Source organism: Bipolaris sorokiniana (assembly GCF_000338995.1).
Source record: "Bipolaris sorokiniana ND90Pr unplaced genomic scaffold COCSAscaffold_18, whole genome shotgun sequence".
Taxonomy (NCBI): Eukaryota; Fungi; Ascomycota; class Dothideomycetes; order Pleosporales; family Pleosporaceae; genus Bipolaris; species Bipolaris sorokiniana.
Window position 1 is genome coordinate 189,257 of NW_006911912.1, and position 16,073 is coordinate 205,329.

Here is a 16,073-nt window from a genome sequence, read left to right on the forward strand (position 1 = left end):
CAAGATAGACTTCCTCACTATCTATACACAGATCCGGCCGAGAGTCTTCACGCAGCAGAACATCCAGGCAGGTTTTCAGGCGACAGGCCTTGTCCCTCTCTGTCCTAAGCGTGTCCTATCGTCGCTTACAGTTGTCCGCACGCCATCTCCACTACAGACAACTATAGATAATAACGCCGTAACGCAGGCAGAAACACCGCATACAGTAGCTCAGCTTCAGCAGCAGGTGCGCTATCTCCAAGAGCGACTACACCGGCAGTCAGAGAGTCCAACAAGCATTGCTATACGCCAGCTTGCTAAGAGCGCTCAGCTTGCAATGCAATCAGCAACAATACTCGCAGAGGAGAATAAGAAGCTACGTACAGTCAATAAGCGCCAACAACAAAAGCAAGACCGGCGCCGTCAATATATCGCCTCTGGCGGGGTGCTTCAGGTGCAGCAGGCTCAGCAGCTTACTGCAGAGGCAGAAAGGTTGGTCATGGGCAGTGACCAGAACCAGACTGGTGAGCGACGCCAGCGCGCGCCGCCAACGTGCACGAAATGCCACACTGTAGGACATACTCGGACGTCATGCAGGACTAGATCATGAATTATATCTCTTAATTATCTCCAAAAATATTACGTTGTTGTGGCTCAATTGCGTAAAACGTCGCGTCAATTTTGGTGGGGCGGCCAGCTTACTGATACGGCCAGCTTACTGATAGAACACGTTAGCAGCTGAGCTTTCGCATGCTGAAATAATAGGACCGATACCTTTACAAAGCGACATCGTCGCGCCAGAGCTTTACTGCCATAAGGGAAGAGAATTATGGCTCCAACCTTCAAAGTGGACGCAACATTGATGAAGTGCGCATTTCCGAGAGTGGCGTGGTATTGGTGGGTTAGCAGGCGGGCCGTTGGTAAGATCGTTGGACAGGCCCCAATAGCGATAGTATTTGCGGATCCCCTGTAAATCAGCAATCATGTTGTTGGTGTCAGCCGGTGTCCAAAGCAAGAAGGCGCATCGCCGAGTGGGGCAGTGTCGCGCTAGTTGGTTGTCTCGTGGATGATCGTCAAAGCTCTGGACCTAACAGAAAGGCGATCGCTGCCTCACTAGATGTGCATACAACGCCTCGTTGACACAAACGGGCACATGCCTCGATTTTCTATACATATATCATCTGCTAGGGAGTTCACTGAAGGTGCAGCCTTCTACACAATCTCAGACGCCCTCGGAGATGGCCCATGATCATGCTTTCTTTCTACGCCAGCACAGTGTATTCAATGTGTATACATTCATCATTCTTACATCGCTATTTTTTTCGACAAATTTGGCGCATTTAACAAGCCCGCCTGGCACATGGGTATCCCGCAACATCCAACCCCTGCTGGAAGCACTATCCCTAAAGCGAGACTGGCAAGGTCTGGGCCCTCAAATGTCTCGACTGCTTCAAGTACCTGTAAGCATAACCAAGAGGTGAGATTCGATCAATTTCATTTTCTGGTTTTCACATGTGTCAGAGAGTGTGCTTGTTTGGTCCACAAGTCATACATTGTTTTTGTTTCATGACCAGATTCCTTGAGCCATCAGGTCTACAGACTGTTACGTCTTCCAAAAGGAATTTTGGTCCAGCCTATTTTTATCTTCAATTCACAAACCTGGCAAACCATATTGGACGAGAAGCCATTGGACCATGGATCCGATCTCAGATAAGGTTTCTTGGCTGCCATTCTCAGATTCGAGAACCGATCTATCAATTGTCAGACATCACGCACAGGCGATGTTGCTTTTCCTATATGGTTGTACCATTACAACGAGCTGCCCCTTAGCACGAACAGTGGAACGTTTACAAAGCATACGAAAGAATTGCGCTGATTTTGACACTCCAATCGCGGTCATGAAGTACTGCTTGTACCCCAACCCAAGCGATTCCTAGTTTGTGGGCAGCGTTTGAAATGTGATTTATTTATTCCCAAGTCTTCTCATTTCAATAACCTGCTCTTAGCCATATTTTTACAATGTTTTCTTACCGCCATCTATATCAACTACTATGCATTCTTACAGCAATTTCTAATGCACATAACGATAGTGAAAAACACATCGGCCCAGGATCCCGCGCCAAGCTCGCTCTGTCAGCTCTCCAGACATGGTACAACGAAACCACAGGCCTCTGGGAAACTACAGGATGGTGGAACGCAGGAAATATTGTCACAACGTTTGGTGATTACGCAAAAGCGTTTCCTGAGGACGCGGACTTGCAGGCTCTAACGAGGGATGTCTTCTCGAATGCACTTGCTCGTGCACCAATCATGAACCCTCAACCGGGCTACGAAGATGAACCATCAAACAATACAACTGACAATCAAGATGGTTCGATGCATATTGATAGTGGTTATACGAAGGAACTTGATCCGATAACCTACGAGCCCCATTGCAAGTTCCCGCCGGATTGGAAAGATGGAACTAAGAACATCTCAACCGCATACGCTGCACATCATATTGAGAGTCCAGACCCATACGACTGGCTTGACGGCTTCTACGATGACGATCTTTGGTGGGCGCTGGCTTGGATCAATGCTTACGATGTTACCAACCACCAGCCGTACCTTGACCTTGCCGAAGGCATCTTTCTCGCAGTAGCAAAGACATGGGGCACTTATTGCGGTGGCGGCATATACTGGAGCTGGAAAAAGAACTACGTTAACGCCATAGCAAATGAGCTCTTCCTCAGCACTGCAGCGCATCTGGCTAATCGGGTTGAGCATAAGAAAGAGACGTACCTTGATTGGGCGATGAAGAGCCATGACTGGTTCTTCCAGAGTGGAATGATCAACATCAACGGTACTGTCAACGATGGTTTAACAGAAGACTGTGAGAACAACAACAAGACGGTCTGGTCGTACAACCAAGGCGTGATCCTTGGCGGCCTCGTCGAACTCCAGCGCGCTGCCTCTCCATCGGAGAGTGACTTTCTTGACGCTGCATACCACATTGCGCGAGCAGCCATTTCTGCGCTCACGGGCTCAAATGGAGTCATTCACGACGTTTGTGAGCCAGAATGTGGTCTTGATGGTGGACAGTTCAAGGGCGCCTTTATGCGAAACCTGGTCCGGCTATATCAAGCATATCCAGCGGACATGCTTGCCGCGACAATTCACCTAAACGCCGAATCGATCTGGAATTACAATAGGGAGACGGATGAAGGACTTCCGTTTTTCGGTGTGGACTGGGATGGCCCATTTGTCGATCCTGCGGATGCCAGCTCGCAGAGCAGCGCCATGGACGCGCTAGTTGGTGATGTAGTCACGGAGTGGGTATTTAGTATTGACAACAGTGGGACTTAGTTATGAAGAAATACTTTCTCTTTCCATAGAAACTTTCAATGATTTGTCGTCTATTTTTGCTCCTCCCCCTGTTCAATCACGATTTCTTTCGCTCCATTCAAAAAGTCAAACTTGCCGACATCCACACCCTTCATCCTGAGAATGCCATATGCAGTTGTTATATGGAACCTATATCGTAATTAGTAAATATCAGTCTAGCCTCTCCCACCAGTTATATCTCTCGTCTCAGAAGTCTAATTCACTTACCACATATTCGGATGCGCAAACTTGTACACATAATCCAAGGCCGGCAACCTTATCTGCAAGCCACTTGGAAACTTCATCAGCACCTCATTCGCCTCTTTGCCCTCAAAATCGGCGGGCTTGAAGCTTTCAAGATACTTGAGTGTCTTCTCGATGCGAGCCTCCAGTTCCTCGAACGTCTTTTCATCATCTGGCAGCGTGATGGTTTCGAGCGCTGGGTTGATGCGGGGCGGCATGAACTTGACGGCGTCGGTCAAGCGGTAGACTTGGAACCGGAAGTCCTTCATATCTGGGTGTAGAGATGCTGTGAGGAAGGTTTCGGGGTCGATGTTGTTGGAGAGGGTGTGTTCGTGGCCTTTTTTTATGAAGGCTAGGGTGTTTTTCATGGCGCTGATGGCGGGCGCGATGGCCATGGTGTGGAAGTTTAGAGAAGCCATTTTCTTCACGTGAGAGAGAATGTGTGTGTGTGTGTGTGTGTGTGTGTGTGTGAATTCTTGAGAGAGAGAGAGAAATAGAGATGCTGTTGCCTGCTGTCGAGATATCCTATTAACTTTGCGAGCTAGCAAGCTGTATTTATGTTCCCTTCTCTCCTTGCACCCACACCCGCAAAACGACTGACTAGTCGGTCGGCCGATCGACCCGAACAACCACGTTGCAGTTGTTTTCGTAGCCTCCACCATAAAACTTGATTATGCGTGAATGAGGCGCGATAGTTGTGACTGCTGGAGACCTGGATTACAAAGCTGGTGGGCCTGATGGTGTAGAGATGAGCGCTCGGCCAATCGGAGCCCGGAGCGATGTGCCGCGAAAATGCAACTTACGAGCCGCTACTGCAGAGTAAATAGAAGTAACCTGATGTGGTGTTTGATTACAAACAACATGATAGTTGTAGCATCATGAGGTTACGCACCGCGGGTGATTGTGTGCGCCGAGTGTCGAGATGGTGGAGCAGTGCCACGCGGTTTGGTCCTTACAGTCTCTCTGGGGCGTAAAGGAGGTATACGGTGGAGGCATAGAACGAAGCTATTGTGGCTCTTGCTAGTTCCAGGGCAAACTTTATAATTGTTGTGGTATTCTTGGCATGTTTGCGAGAGGTTTGAGATATTGCAAGGCAGACGCGGTGTATGCATTTGTCATCCAAAATGACCCAGTCGATACTTCAGGTGACAAAAAATTAAGTTGATTCGCTAGTTTTCATAGCTGCCTATTATGTTCAGCATTTCGATATTGATTGGTTCAACTTGAGTTGTCTTGGATTCATTTCCGTATCAAGGAAATCTTACAATATTTTTCGTCACGCAGCTGGTTCAGGTGTGGTCATGGAAGTTCAAAGACTTTATGGCTGCATCTATGTAACCTGTGACTCGGGTTTTTTTCTTCAGAATCTACGCGATGTTCTTCGCTAGACTGAGCTGGCAAAAGCATAACGCAACTATTGCATGTCCGAATACTGCTTACCAAGCGCACCTGGCACTGTTGCTTTTGTTTCGGAGTTTGCTCTAAGTAAGTCTAGAGCATGAGCTAACCGTATATACATCGATATAAAGATTACCTGAATTACCATTTCCAAGAGCTATTTTCTCCGCAACAGCGATATGAGCTTTCCCTGCTGCCAATGCGCATATTTCGTAAAGTCCTGAGGTTGATATGGGCCGCTTAAAATATCGATCAAATCTTCGCTGAAATTAGGATATGCAGCATCAATATGGTATATCGTTTGATCAATCAAGTACTTATTGTAGTAGTACTCCAGTTTGATATGGTTAATCCTGTTGCAGACTCTCACGGCTACTTTACATGTTCTCTACGTGCAAAGCGAAGAAGTACCTATTTCGTGGGAAAGCTTTCGTTCTAATAAGATATCGTAATTTCGAAAGTTATAGCAGATCTTTCCACTTATTTACTCGTGACCAAAAACTCACTCTCCAAGAAACTTCTATTTTTCAAGTCACGGAGGCCCCTTCACATTCTCGTAACTATCTACGTCCAAGTGTTGCAAAATGCATGTAGCAGAGACGCGCTCCCTTAGTTTAGCGAAGAGAGGACCGATCCTTCGGTGTATGGTATTATCTAAGACTAGCGCTACGGGTGACCGTTTGTTGGAGACCCTGCCGCTTAGTACTATTCTACTATGCAGTTTGCGCTAAACCGAACGAGAAGATGAACTCGTCTACCTTTGTGCTGCATCATCCCATCACGCTGCGATTTCTGCTACACATCACTATCGTCAAGCGGATTTTGTCTTAATTAAATCCACTTTCCGCTTGGCAAGGCACCCCGGTAGCCACGTCTCAGGATCCGTCGCTGCCGAACGTGTGTCGGGACCTCTTTTCTCCATTCGCACGTCCGTAAATGTCGCAGTCTCACCCGGCTCGCTCTACCCAGTTCTTTTACACTCACATCCCTATCCGTACTCAACCCCTAATGTATCTCGACACACCATAGTATACGGTGAGAACTCCTAGAGCGCTGGATTCTATGGATAGCCAAGTCCCTGAGAATCCTCCGAGAACGGCTCCTCCTGTTCGTCCGAAGAAAGACCGACAAGATGGCGCCCTCAATCGTCTCAACACTTCAAGCCTTCCACAGTTGTTGGACATGGACAACAGACCGACCTTTGTGCTCGACATGGAAAATTATGTTTATGGAAATCAACTAGTGGTGCGACCAATATTCTGCAATGCTGCGTTGAGGATGCAAGAGCAACTATTTCTCAAGGTCATTGGCTCTGCACGGGAAGATCCTGAAGATAGCGACCGTGGCGCAAACTATGAAGAATTCCGAAAATGGGCAACAATTATCAGTAAATTTCGGGATTCCAGAGATATATTCCCATTGACGATGGAGTACGCCAAATTCATATGGACGGTGTTCTGTATCCAGCCCAACTGGAAAGTGATCACCGGCCATCCGGTCTTTCGCAACGAAGATATCCCAGGAAGGGGTCCGCTGTCGGCGTCTGCACCGGCATCTGAAAAGAAGTGGTATGGCGTACGGGTGAGAGACGACAAGAAAGCTTTGGCTTCTGCTGCAGCTACCCCGAAACATGATATAGTTGAGAATACTAAACAACCCAAATCTCCACAAACAAACATTGGTTTGGAGGAGGAGAAAAATCGCATATCAAGCGTCTCCGCCGTTGCCCTGTCAGCATTTGAATGTTCCGTACCCGACTGGACAGTTGCGAACCCTAAAGGCGTTCTTTCAGAACATTTAACATTTGTAAGAAGTATTGACTGGTCAAAGACTCCCTTGGGCGCTATGAATACATGGACGATTCAATTCCGAGAAATCATCTGCTTAGTCATGCGGAATCCTCATCCGTCATCTGTTTTTTGGGGTGAGGACTTGACTATGCTCTACAATGAATCTCATAGGGATATTATTGCGGGCGACAAGCACCCTGCTTTGATGGGTACTGGTTTCACAGGCCCTTTTCACGAAATGTGGGGTTCAGTTCGCACTACAATGCGCGAAAGCGCTCGGACTGGCCAGGCTCAGCTCAACCTCAATCAAATGTTACCAATCATACGGCATGGTTATCTGGAAGAGGCATTCTTCACGTGGTCTTTTGTGGGTATTCAAACTCTGACCTGCTCGGTTATATGCCGCTTACATGATTATAGGTTCCAGTTTTTAGCGGTACTGACCGCATTCTTGGTTGTAAGTATCGTTGCGACAGCACCATACAATCTTATCTGCAGAATGAATGCGATGGCGACGGCATCAAGTGCCCAAAAATCCATAAATATCTCAACCTAGTTCTCATTAAGCAAACATCATTGGATATGAAAAGTCTTACTGACTCATAATCGGAATCTAGTCTATATGAATGCATTTGATACGACTGTCGAATCGCTCAGAGGCAGGAGAATGGAATTGTTACGCTACTTAGGCGAGCGCCTGAACGCAACACGCACTGTAAAAGAATTTTGGGGCAGGGTGTTGGACGGTCTGACTCACAACGACTACGACGTGCCTTTCGCGCTCTTATACTCGATTGTCGATGCGGAGGACATCGACCATAGCTCTTTGGAATTGCCTAATACTAATCCGAGTTTCGTAAAGACTTGCATTATCGAAGGATCGATTGGGGTACCGAGAGGACATCAGGCCTGTCCTGAAAGATTTTCCTTGACGGAGAGTGATGATACTCTAATCTCAGCTTTCATTCAGGCGACGCGAACACTGGAACTTTTAATGTTACATGTGGACAATGGAACACTTCCGCAGTCATTACTTGAGATTGTTGAGTGGAGAGGATACAAGGATCCCTGTAGGGAAGCAATGATACTACCTCTTCGGCCAACAAACGCGGACAATGTTTGTGCGTTGTTGCTCCTCGGTATCAACCCTCGTAGAGCTTACGACAAAGAGTACGAATCTTTCACGTCCATGCTCAATCGACAGATTGCGACTTCGTTGGCATCAGTTCTTCTTTTTGAAGACGAGGTACGGCGAAGCAAGCGCGCAGCTGAAGTCGCTGCCTTGCAGCGGGAGGAACTCTCTCAGCAGCTCCAACTCCAGACCAGTCGGATGCGTCGAATGACCGAATTTTCACCTTTAGGTATGTGCTTGTTTGACGCTGAGGGGCGCTTATTGGAGGCGAATGACCGTTACTTTGAAATGACTGGAGTTTCCCATGACACCATTGGAGACTTCATGCCCGACGACGTGATGGCAGAGCAAAGCTTAGAGACTGCACAGAATATGTGGGATGGTAAGTGACGTCTGTACATTGCCTCTACTCCATAAGGTACACTAACGAAATGTCAACATCTAGAATTACTAAGAACCCACAAGTCGACCAGTCGGGAGCTCCAATATGCATGTCCCAAGTTTCAAGCAAAAGACATTAACGGCGAACCCATTGAATATTGGGTTCTTGCGTCTTGTCAGCCGGAGCTAAGTCCAGACGGTGAACTGATAAGCGTTATGGGCACCGTTACGGATATATCGCACCTAAAATGGGCCCAAGGTCTCCAGGAACGAAGACTACGAGAAGCAGAGGAGGCAAAGCGCCAACAAAACGAGTTCATCGATATTACATCGCACGAAATGCGCAATCCATTGTCCGCAATTCTGATATCCGCCGATGACATCGGAGATACTCTTAGTGTTCATCAATTCTCATGTGATGAGGATAGAAGCATTGCAAAAAGTTGCATTGAAGCTGCGAACAACATTGCTCTTTGTGTTCAGCATCAGAAGTTGATCGTCGATGACATCCTTACCGTATCGAAACTAGACTCTAACCTTTTGCGCATGACTCCCATTCCTTCGCAGCCTATCGCTGTCATTGAGCGTGCTATTGCTATGTCAGTAAATTCATTCTCCACTTGTCCCTAAATATGCTCCAAATTATTGACATTGCATTTAGGCTTCGTCCTGAGGTAGTGGCCAAAAGTATCGACCTTGAATTCAAGCCGCACTCAAGCCTGCAAGAACTCAACATCGATTGGGTAATGCTCGATTTTGGCCGCCTGCTACAGATCATCGTGAATCTCATCACCAACGCGATAAAGTTCACTCAAGACCGGCCAACACGCTCCATTGTTATCCACATTCGCGCATGCACAGAAAAACCAGATTTTGAACTTCCAAATGGCTTTGAGTTTGTCCCACAACGAACTAAACTTACTGATTGTGGCAATGGAGAGGACTGGGGCACTGGTTCACCGGTCTTCCTCTTGTTCCAGGTTCAAGATACTGGTTGCGGACTTACACCGGGACAGAAAAAGCTCTTATTTGAGAAGTTCGCTCAGGGATCACCACGCACACATGGGAAGTACGGCGGCAGTGGCCTTGGGCTATTCATCTCGCGGCAGCTAGCCGAATTGCATGGTGGGCAGATTGGTTGTACTTCGGAAGCAGGCGTCGGCAGTACATTCGGGTTCTATCTAAAAAGCAGACGAATGACGTCTGAAGACTGCCGCCTGCTCGAAGAACGCGCCAGAAAATCACCCAATACCGAAATCCCTGCATACTGTTTGCGTAACACCCCGCAAGCATTTTCTAGAATGCAAGATCAAACACACCCTAATAGTAGTATCCACGACAATCTCGATGAGCAAACCAACAAACCAACCCGACAACTCCACGTCCTCGTGGTAGAAGACAACCACCTCAACCAAAAAGTCCTTTGCAAACAACTCACAAAAGCAGGTTGCATAACCGCCACCGCCGACAACGGCGTACACGCCCTCAACCACATTGCCAAAACCCAGTTCTGCACCCCAGACGGCATACCGCTTTCTATGGTCCTCATGGACTGCGAGATGCCCGAAATGGACGGGCTCACGTGTTGTAGGAAGATACGCGAGATGGAGCAGCGCAAGCAGGTGGTGGGGCATGTACCGATTATTGCTGTGACGGCGAATATTCGCTGTGGCCAAATTGATGAGGCGAGGGCGTCGGGCATGGATGATGTGATTGGGAAGCCGTTTCGTATACCGGAATTGTTAGAGAAGATGAGGGGTTTGTTGGAGAGACTTGAAGGGGAGCAGGGTGTGAAAGGTTGATATTCCGTTGGAGGGTGTTTTTTCTTTTGAGGGATGGTACTGGAATTATGTCTCTTGGTTTTCTATTCTCTTAATATGCTTACCTATTATATTGAGGCATAGAGCTTTGTCAAATTCGACCGACCATTTTAGTGATTTCTCAGAGGTTATTCGGTTAAACTGACAGAGAGTTTTGTGCAAAAGTCGAAATATTTTCCAGATTCGCGGTGATATTGTCGGAGTGGCAAATGAAATAAGCACTCAGAGGTAGTTACAGTGAGCGGCAAAGTAAACGTGCATCATTTGATGTTTTTCATATTCCTTTCTTCATGCTACAAAGGCAATCACTATCATTAATCATCTCATTGGAACCTGCACAACTCCATCACGCCAATCCGTACATCGCTCGACTCGGTTTTCCCACCAGCCCTTCACTTCGTCGACGGATTCGGGCTAATAGTGTTATCGGGAAACTTGCGGAAGATATCGGCAATGTGGTCAATAGGCGCAGCCAGCATGCCCATTGGGCCCTCAAACAGCGGGTTCTCGCCAGCACTGGGATGACTCCTCGACGGCACAAACGCCTTTGTGCGCCCAAAGTTCTTCGCCAGACTCTCCGACGTACCCTTGTTATCGGGCTTCGCTAGTGCGTTCTCGAGAGCAGGTAGGTCGTCGGCTTCTTCCTCCTTGATGTGCTGGCCGAGGATACCCCAGAGTTCCTTGAGCTTGGGGACGTAGGCGGAGTCGGTGGCTTTCATATTTTGGAATTCTTTGAGGAGTTCCTTGACCTGGTGTCTCGTTAGTAATCATACTCACGGAGATTTAGGCGAAAAGAAGTAGACGAACCTGGTGGTGCTGCTGACGGTCCTTCTCGGCATGTGCGTGACCTTCCTTGCCAATGTACTTCTCCATGGCAGGGTAAATGAGTAACTCCTCAGCTACAGAGTGTCGGGCAAGCTCCCAAGTAAACTGGTTGCCGAATCGCGTCTTGTGGTCGACATCGTCTGAGTTGATGATTTCGTTGTAGTACGACTCGAGCTCACGGTGGTCCTTGATAATGACGTCTGAAATCGTCGACATGGCTGCGACACGGGCACGGAATGAGGCGAATTGGTTGTTTACTGTGACACGACTGATCTGAGGTCTGATAGCGGCTCTGGAGATGGAGGATACAAAAGTGCGGTGGAAGGACATTCTGAAGGAAAGAAGAAGTAGTAGATTGGAGGCACAGAGACGGGCTTTTAATATGTTGTTGATTGAGAGTGAGCAAGGGCGAGGGGTGAGTGTGCTATCTGACAGGGCTCTCCAGCTTGGCTTCTTCCATTGGCGCTTTTATTTTGCGAGAAGAAAAGTGTTTAGTTTGTGCGTCATTGTATCGCAACATGTTCAGCTGTGCAGTAATGGGGCCTTGGTGATTGGTGAGGGGGTGGACGCCGTTTGGCTGTGCGGGTGTGTGAGTTGATGGTTGCTTGACGTAGTGGAGATCTGGGGCTAGGAACACGCTTACTGCGTCTCAAATCGGAACCGTGCCTATTGGGCAGCATCACTTAAACGTCACTACAACACCATTGACACGGCTACTCCACTGTTGATACACAGCATGGCATTTCTTGACAAGGCACGTTATTGGGTGAAATGGGGGAGCTGTCGCAGCTGGCGAATTGGCTTTGACAGATTTTGATTTGCATCACCCCCAAATTGATTGGGGGCATCTGACTATACCATACCAAGGTATCGAGGCGCACCGTTACAATTGTGAATTTGCTCCGCGGCGCATGCTTGGGAACACATGTACGCGTCACGAGAATGGGGTAGCCACGGTCCTGGCAATTTAGAACAACCGAATATGGTGAGACGAGATTTGCTCCGTCATTCGCACGTCTTCGATGCAATACAACATGCGCATCTCGTAGATTCCGATTCCCATCTTCTCCGCTTGTTGCAAATCACGGTCCTTACGAAAGATTACATGTAAATGTATACGAATAGCCAATTATATCACTTATAATAGTCATCGGCTTGTTTGAGGGAACATATGGTATTCCAGCCATCTCCAGATATTAAGTTGCCTGTGGTTTTGTCAATAAACCTGATAGAAAGAAGCGGCCTAATGTCGAACGGAAGTTCTATTGAGTTTGAAAATAATAGTCTACCGATGGAAAGGAGAAAACCAGCATTTTATAGTGAACAAGAAAGAGAGAACGTAGTCTACGCTAAACGAGAAAGAAAAGAGACGATTATGAAAGAACAACCAAAGAGCAAAGAGAAGACATCCCCTCAAAATCCAACTATCCAGCGCGTGTCTGATCCAACATGTTGCCCAGTTAGACAACTCACATCCAAAACATAGTATCATCCAGCTCCTTCGCCCAAGGCCCCGGACCCCCCGAACGCGCGCGATTCCACTCCAAAACCGCGCGATTCAACACCACCTTCTCAATCTCGCTCTCCACAAACTTCTCATGCTCTCTCTCAACCGCAATCTCATCCGGCGACTTCCTCTGCACGCCCCTCCCCGGCTGCGGTACCTGTGGCACCAAATTCGCCTTCCTCCGCACCAAACGGCCCTGCTCCCTGTGCTTGATAGTACTCACGAGATTCGCGTAAGACTGATGTTCTGCGCTACCTCTGTCGGGACTGAACCAGCTCCGCAGGTACGCCCGACCGCGATCGCACAGCCGATTCGCATAGTATGCTGAAGGCGGATACGATACACCGAGCGTCGCCCGCGCGTACGTGTAGCAAAGCTTGTACATGAGTTCCTGGAGCTCTATATCTTTGATTCCGATTTCGTTTGCGATGACCATGTAGTGCGTTGGGATTGCTGTTCCCTTGAGACCGTAGTGTGATTGCAGGTAGAAATCCGAGTAGTGCGGTAAGGTGATTGCACAATCGACAAGAGTGCCTGTTCTACAGTTTCCGTTTGCAGAAGCGACAGAGGTGGGGAAGAAGCGGGTTGAGTGGCGCTTTACGGCAACGACGACGGTGATTTTGATATTAGCAATGCCATTGGCTTTGCAGGCGGAGCGGATCTGTGGTAGCTCTTCGTCGCGGACCTGGGCGAATTGCCCGGTACTGACGCCGTCGCGGTAGTAGAGGATTTTCTTGGGGAAGGTGTGGGTTGCGCGGAAGTAGGCCATGAGGCGTTCGGAGACCATGGGTTCGAGGTCGTCGATGATCTGTCGATACTTGTTAGCCGGTATCTGGAGATCGTCGATGGCATCTGAGACTTACCTCTTTCTTACAAAGCCTCTGCAGTCTCATAGAGCCTCGGAATTTGGCTGCGTTGGAATCGATGGAGCCAACCACAGCAGCGATTGAGGGACATCCAACCAATGAGCCACTGCCGGGGTGAGTGACGTCTGCCCCAAGGACCAGAGTTTCGTGCAACGAGGTCTTGATGCCTGTGTTGTCAAAATGAACAATATGATTGCTACCGCCAAACTTAAGATTCGCCTTCATCATGATGTTGGCCATGTACTGGGTGATGTTCTTATTAAGGCCCCTCGCTTTATATTTGGGGCCTTAGTCATGCAGAGAGACTGCAGAGCCTCATAACGATCCACGACGTCTTTGAAAGCAGAGTAAACTGGGATACTCTTGTTCTTCAAGAGAATGATCACAAAGTCAGCCCTAGGATGGCCCTGCTTCATGCTCTGGATGGATTCCTGGATCGTCGCCTTGATGGAGACGTACAGTACCCCTCGAAGGCCTTGGACGAACGCCGAGCTCAAGCATTTCGCACCGCTACAGACGTTGTATCGACTCAGGAGATGATTGAAATTATTGTAGATGTTCACCGTATCTTCTCTGTCCAGTTGTAAGCTAGCCTCAATGAGCAAAAGGTAATTGACTTGCTTCTTGCCAGAGTAGCCAGGAGAGTCGAAAAGCTCTTGAGTTTCCCAAGGTTCCATTGAGCCTTGTCATTTGGTCTTGCGTCAGGAGTTCCGGAGCCGTACGAAATGGTGAGAGCTCTCAACTGCGCGGATGGTATCTTGAGCATTGTCGGGTTGATAAGGAGTTGCGAACAACCAGGCTATAAGAATACATGTGTTAGTTTCAGTGCTTCAAAAAGAAATTGTGGAAATGGAACTTACGAGCGGCTGTTCTCCATCACGGGGATTGAGTCCGAGACTCTCCATTCCCTCGACCTCAACGAGACGTCGGCTGGTATCGGGTACATGCGCCGCCAGTTTCAGCATATTGTCGATCAGTTCCTCCGGAAGAAGTTTCTTATAAATTTGGTACGGCAGGATTCGCAGATATTCACGAGGGTAATAGACTGGCTCCCTCTCATTGCCATTCCTTGCCAAACACATTCCTCAGATGCTTTTCAACATGGATGTTATTCTTAGGATCTGTTGAATTTAGAAACCTCATGCTCGGATCGCTGAATTTCCTACCCATTTCAAAGACGGATTTGACGCGGTTATGGGGCTTGTTGAGGCGATTGATCTGGTACTGATTGTCTTTGTTCGGCAAGCGTTCATATTCAATGTACAAACGCAGTGTTTTGAGGAGCCGCACTCGCTCATCCTCAGAGAATGTGTCATCACTCAGGAACTCGCCAACCGTAATGGGTCTAAAGAACGCGTTGGTAGCAGGGTTGACGTTGAGGAAGATCTTCTGTATTCCTGGCTTGATTGTAAAATAGTAGCCTCGAATCGTACACAGGGACTTCAGAGAGCGCTTTCCGGGCAAGTCTACATAACCATCTTTGACAAAGAACTTGTTGCTGGATTGCTGGAAGACGCTTGAAGTCATGCTGCTGGTAATCGCAAGGTTGAGTGCGCTGATTATGGGGTTGAAGTTGAACTCTGGATCACTCTCCTGGTGACGTGCATCCATGTAGCGATACAGCCCATCAAGTTTAAGTTCGTGATGGAGTTTGAGGAAGAGTTGCACTCTCTCATTTCCATCTGCAATAGCCTTGGGCTGCCATATAGCGCCTGCTTGAGTACCATCATCTCCAAGGATAACAGGCTGATACCCAATCGTCTCATGAAGGTTCTTCCATGCAACAATTGTCTTGACATGATCTGTAGCATAGTATTGCTTGTTGTCTCTAAGCATACCCCATGCCTCTTCGGCGGCCTTGAAGATGTATTTGGCTTTGCGCTTGCTCTTCCCACCAGGAATCTTGAGAATTTCGTAGATAAAGAAGCGGGTCTTAGGCTTGAAGCGAACTTCAAAATGATTCGTGAGAACGTCCGACGATGCTTGAGCAAATGCTTTTCGGAGGGGAAACTCGGCTTTCTTCGCCCTGCTCAGGGCAAGCTCAGATTGGAATGCATTGCCTGGGCCAACTGGGTCTTTATCCGGTACATGGACAAATTTCGGCGCACACGTCTCCACAGGATCTGTCTGTGTGATGTCGCGAACCGCTCTCAGACCTTCGGTTGAGCGACCGATTGACCGAAGGATTCTATTCAGCATGACGTCTTCCTCTGTAACTGTACCCTTTACTGTATCCTTTACTGTATCCTTCGCTGCATCCATGGTTGCGTCCTTGGCTGAGCCCTCAGTTATATTCTGGGTCTGGTCCTCCAATTGCACTCGTGCTAAGACTTCCACGTTTGCATCTGTTGTTGCTTCTTCCGCCGGATCCTGATATCGTGGCTTCTTCGACTTGCGGAACTTGACAATAGTCTGACGAGCAGCATTTGCTTTGCCCGGACCATAGATCCTAGCGAGAGGCGAATCCATGGCAGTGGGTACGTTAAGTTTTGGACAAGCACCGTCGTATGCATCATGACCACTGGTACCGCAAATGACACAAGGGTCGTCATTCATGTGCCGACGCAGGGACGGCTCCGTCAGACGTTCGAAATCGCTCATCTTTTTGAAGCTGAGGGTACCCAATATGTAGGGTTGAAATCAAGAAAGAAATTGTATGTGTGATCTGAATGTAGAAGTAACTTGGGAAGATGGTGTAAGGTACTGGGAGTTCTCCGTGATGAAATACAGAGAGTAAAAACAACTTAACTATAGTTATACAAACATCTC

The 16,073-nt window shown here is 48.1% G+C and overlaps 5 protein-coding genes across 5 annotated transcripts; 1 reads left to right on the forward strand and 4 right to left on the reverse strand.

Annotated features, from left to right (window-relative positions):
- Window positions 1–3,242: 3,242 nt before the first annotated feature.
- On the reverse strand, window positions 3,243–4,093 carry COCSADRAFT_41409 (uncharacterized protein). Its single transcript, XM_007707033.1, has 2 exons — window positions 3,571–4,093; window positions 3,243–3,492 (listed from the first exon to the last, which is right to left on the reverse strand). The coding sequence occupies exons 1-2, from the start codon at window positions 4,002–4,004 to the stop codon at window positions 3,375–3,377; spliced, it is 552 nt and encodes a 183-aa protein (XP_007705223.1). The 5' UTR covers window positions 4,005–4,093; the 3' UTR covers window positions 3,243–3,374.
- A 1,906-nt stretch (window positions 4,094–5,999) lies between these two features.
- COCSADRAFT_153475 (uncharacterized protein) lies at window positions 6,000–10,244 on the forward strand. The gene is made up of 5 exons (XM_007707132.1): window positions 6,000–7,140; window positions 7,194–7,230; window positions 7,391–8,287; window positions 8,351–8,885; window positions 8,948–10,244. Exons 1-5 carry the CDS (start codon window positions 6,046–6,048, stop codon window positions 10,086–10,088), a joined length of 3,705 nt encoding a protein of 1,234 aa, XP_007705322.1. The 5' UTR covers window positions 6,000–6,045; the 3' UTR covers window positions 10,089–10,244.
- A 38-nt stretch (window positions 10,245–10,282) lies between these two features.
- COCSADRAFT_41411 (uncharacterized protein) lies at window positions 10,283–11,517 on the reverse strand. Its single transcript, XM_007707034.1, has 2 exons — window positions 10,914–11,517; window positions 10,283–10,855 (listed from the first exon to the last, which is right to left on the reverse strand). The coding sequence occupies exons 1-2, from the start codon at window positions 11,259–11,261 to the stop codon at window positions 10,499–10,501; spliced, it is 705 nt and encodes a 234-aa protein (XP_007705224.1). The 5' UTR covers window positions 11,262–11,517; the 3' UTR covers window positions 10,283–10,498.
- A 640-nt stretch (window positions 11,518–12,157) lies between these two features.
- Window positions 12,158–14,269, reverse strand: COCSADRAFT_185388 (uncharacterized protein; the record flags this gene model as incomplete). Its single annotated transcript, XM_007707133.1, has 5 exons — window positions 12,158–13,246; window positions 13,302–13,547; window positions 13,634–13,877; window positions 13,922–14,103; window positions 14,165–14,269. 5 exons carry the CDS (start codon window positions 14,267–14,269, stop codon window positions 12,401–12,403), a joined length of 1,623 nt encoding a protein of 540 aa, XP_007705323.1. The 3' UTR covers window positions 12,158–12,400.
- Window positions 14,270–14,360: 91 nt separating this feature from the next.
- COCSADRAFT_348224 (uncharacterized protein) lies at window positions 14,361–15,952 on the reverse strand (the record flags this gene model as incomplete). Its single annotated transcript, XM_007707134.1, has 1 exon — window positions 14,361–15,952. The coding sequence occupies exon 1, from the start codon at window positions 15,903–15,905 to the stop codon at window positions 14,361–14,363; it is 1,545 nt and encodes a 514-aa protein (XP_007705324.1). The 5' UTR covers window positions 15,906–15,952.
- Between the last annotated feature and the right edge of the window lie 121 nt (window positions 15,953–16,073).

Coding starts and splice junctions, on each gene's coding strand:
- COCSADRAFT_41409 (XM_007707033.1), bottom strand. CDS start 4,004: ATGGCTTCTCTAAACTTCCACACCATGGCCATCGCGCCCGCCATCAGC. Junction 3,493..3,570: donor TTTGCGCATCCGAATATGTG/GTAAGTGAATTA, acceptor ATTACGATATAG/GTTCCATATAACAACTGCAT.
- COCSADRAFT_153475 (XM_007707132.1), top strand. CDS start 6,046: ATGGATAGCCAAGTCCCTGAGAATCCTCCGAGAACGGCTCCTCCTGTT. Junction 7,141..7,193: donor CATTCTTCACGTGGTCTTTT/GTGGGTATTCAA, acceptor ACATGATTATAG/GTTCCAGTTTTTAGCGGTAC. Junction 8,886..8,947: donor ATTGAGCGTGCTATTGCTAT/GTCAGTAAATTC, acceptor CATTGCATTTAG/GCTTCGTCCTGAGGTAGTGG.
- COCSADRAFT_41411 (XM_007707034.1), bottom strand. CDS start 11,261: ATGTCCTTCCACCGCACTTTTGTATCCTCCATCTCCAGAGCCGCTATC. Junction 10,856..10,913: donor ACCGTCAGCAGCACCACCAG/GTTCGTCTACTT, acceptor ACGAGACACCAG/GTCAAGGAACTCCTCAAAGA.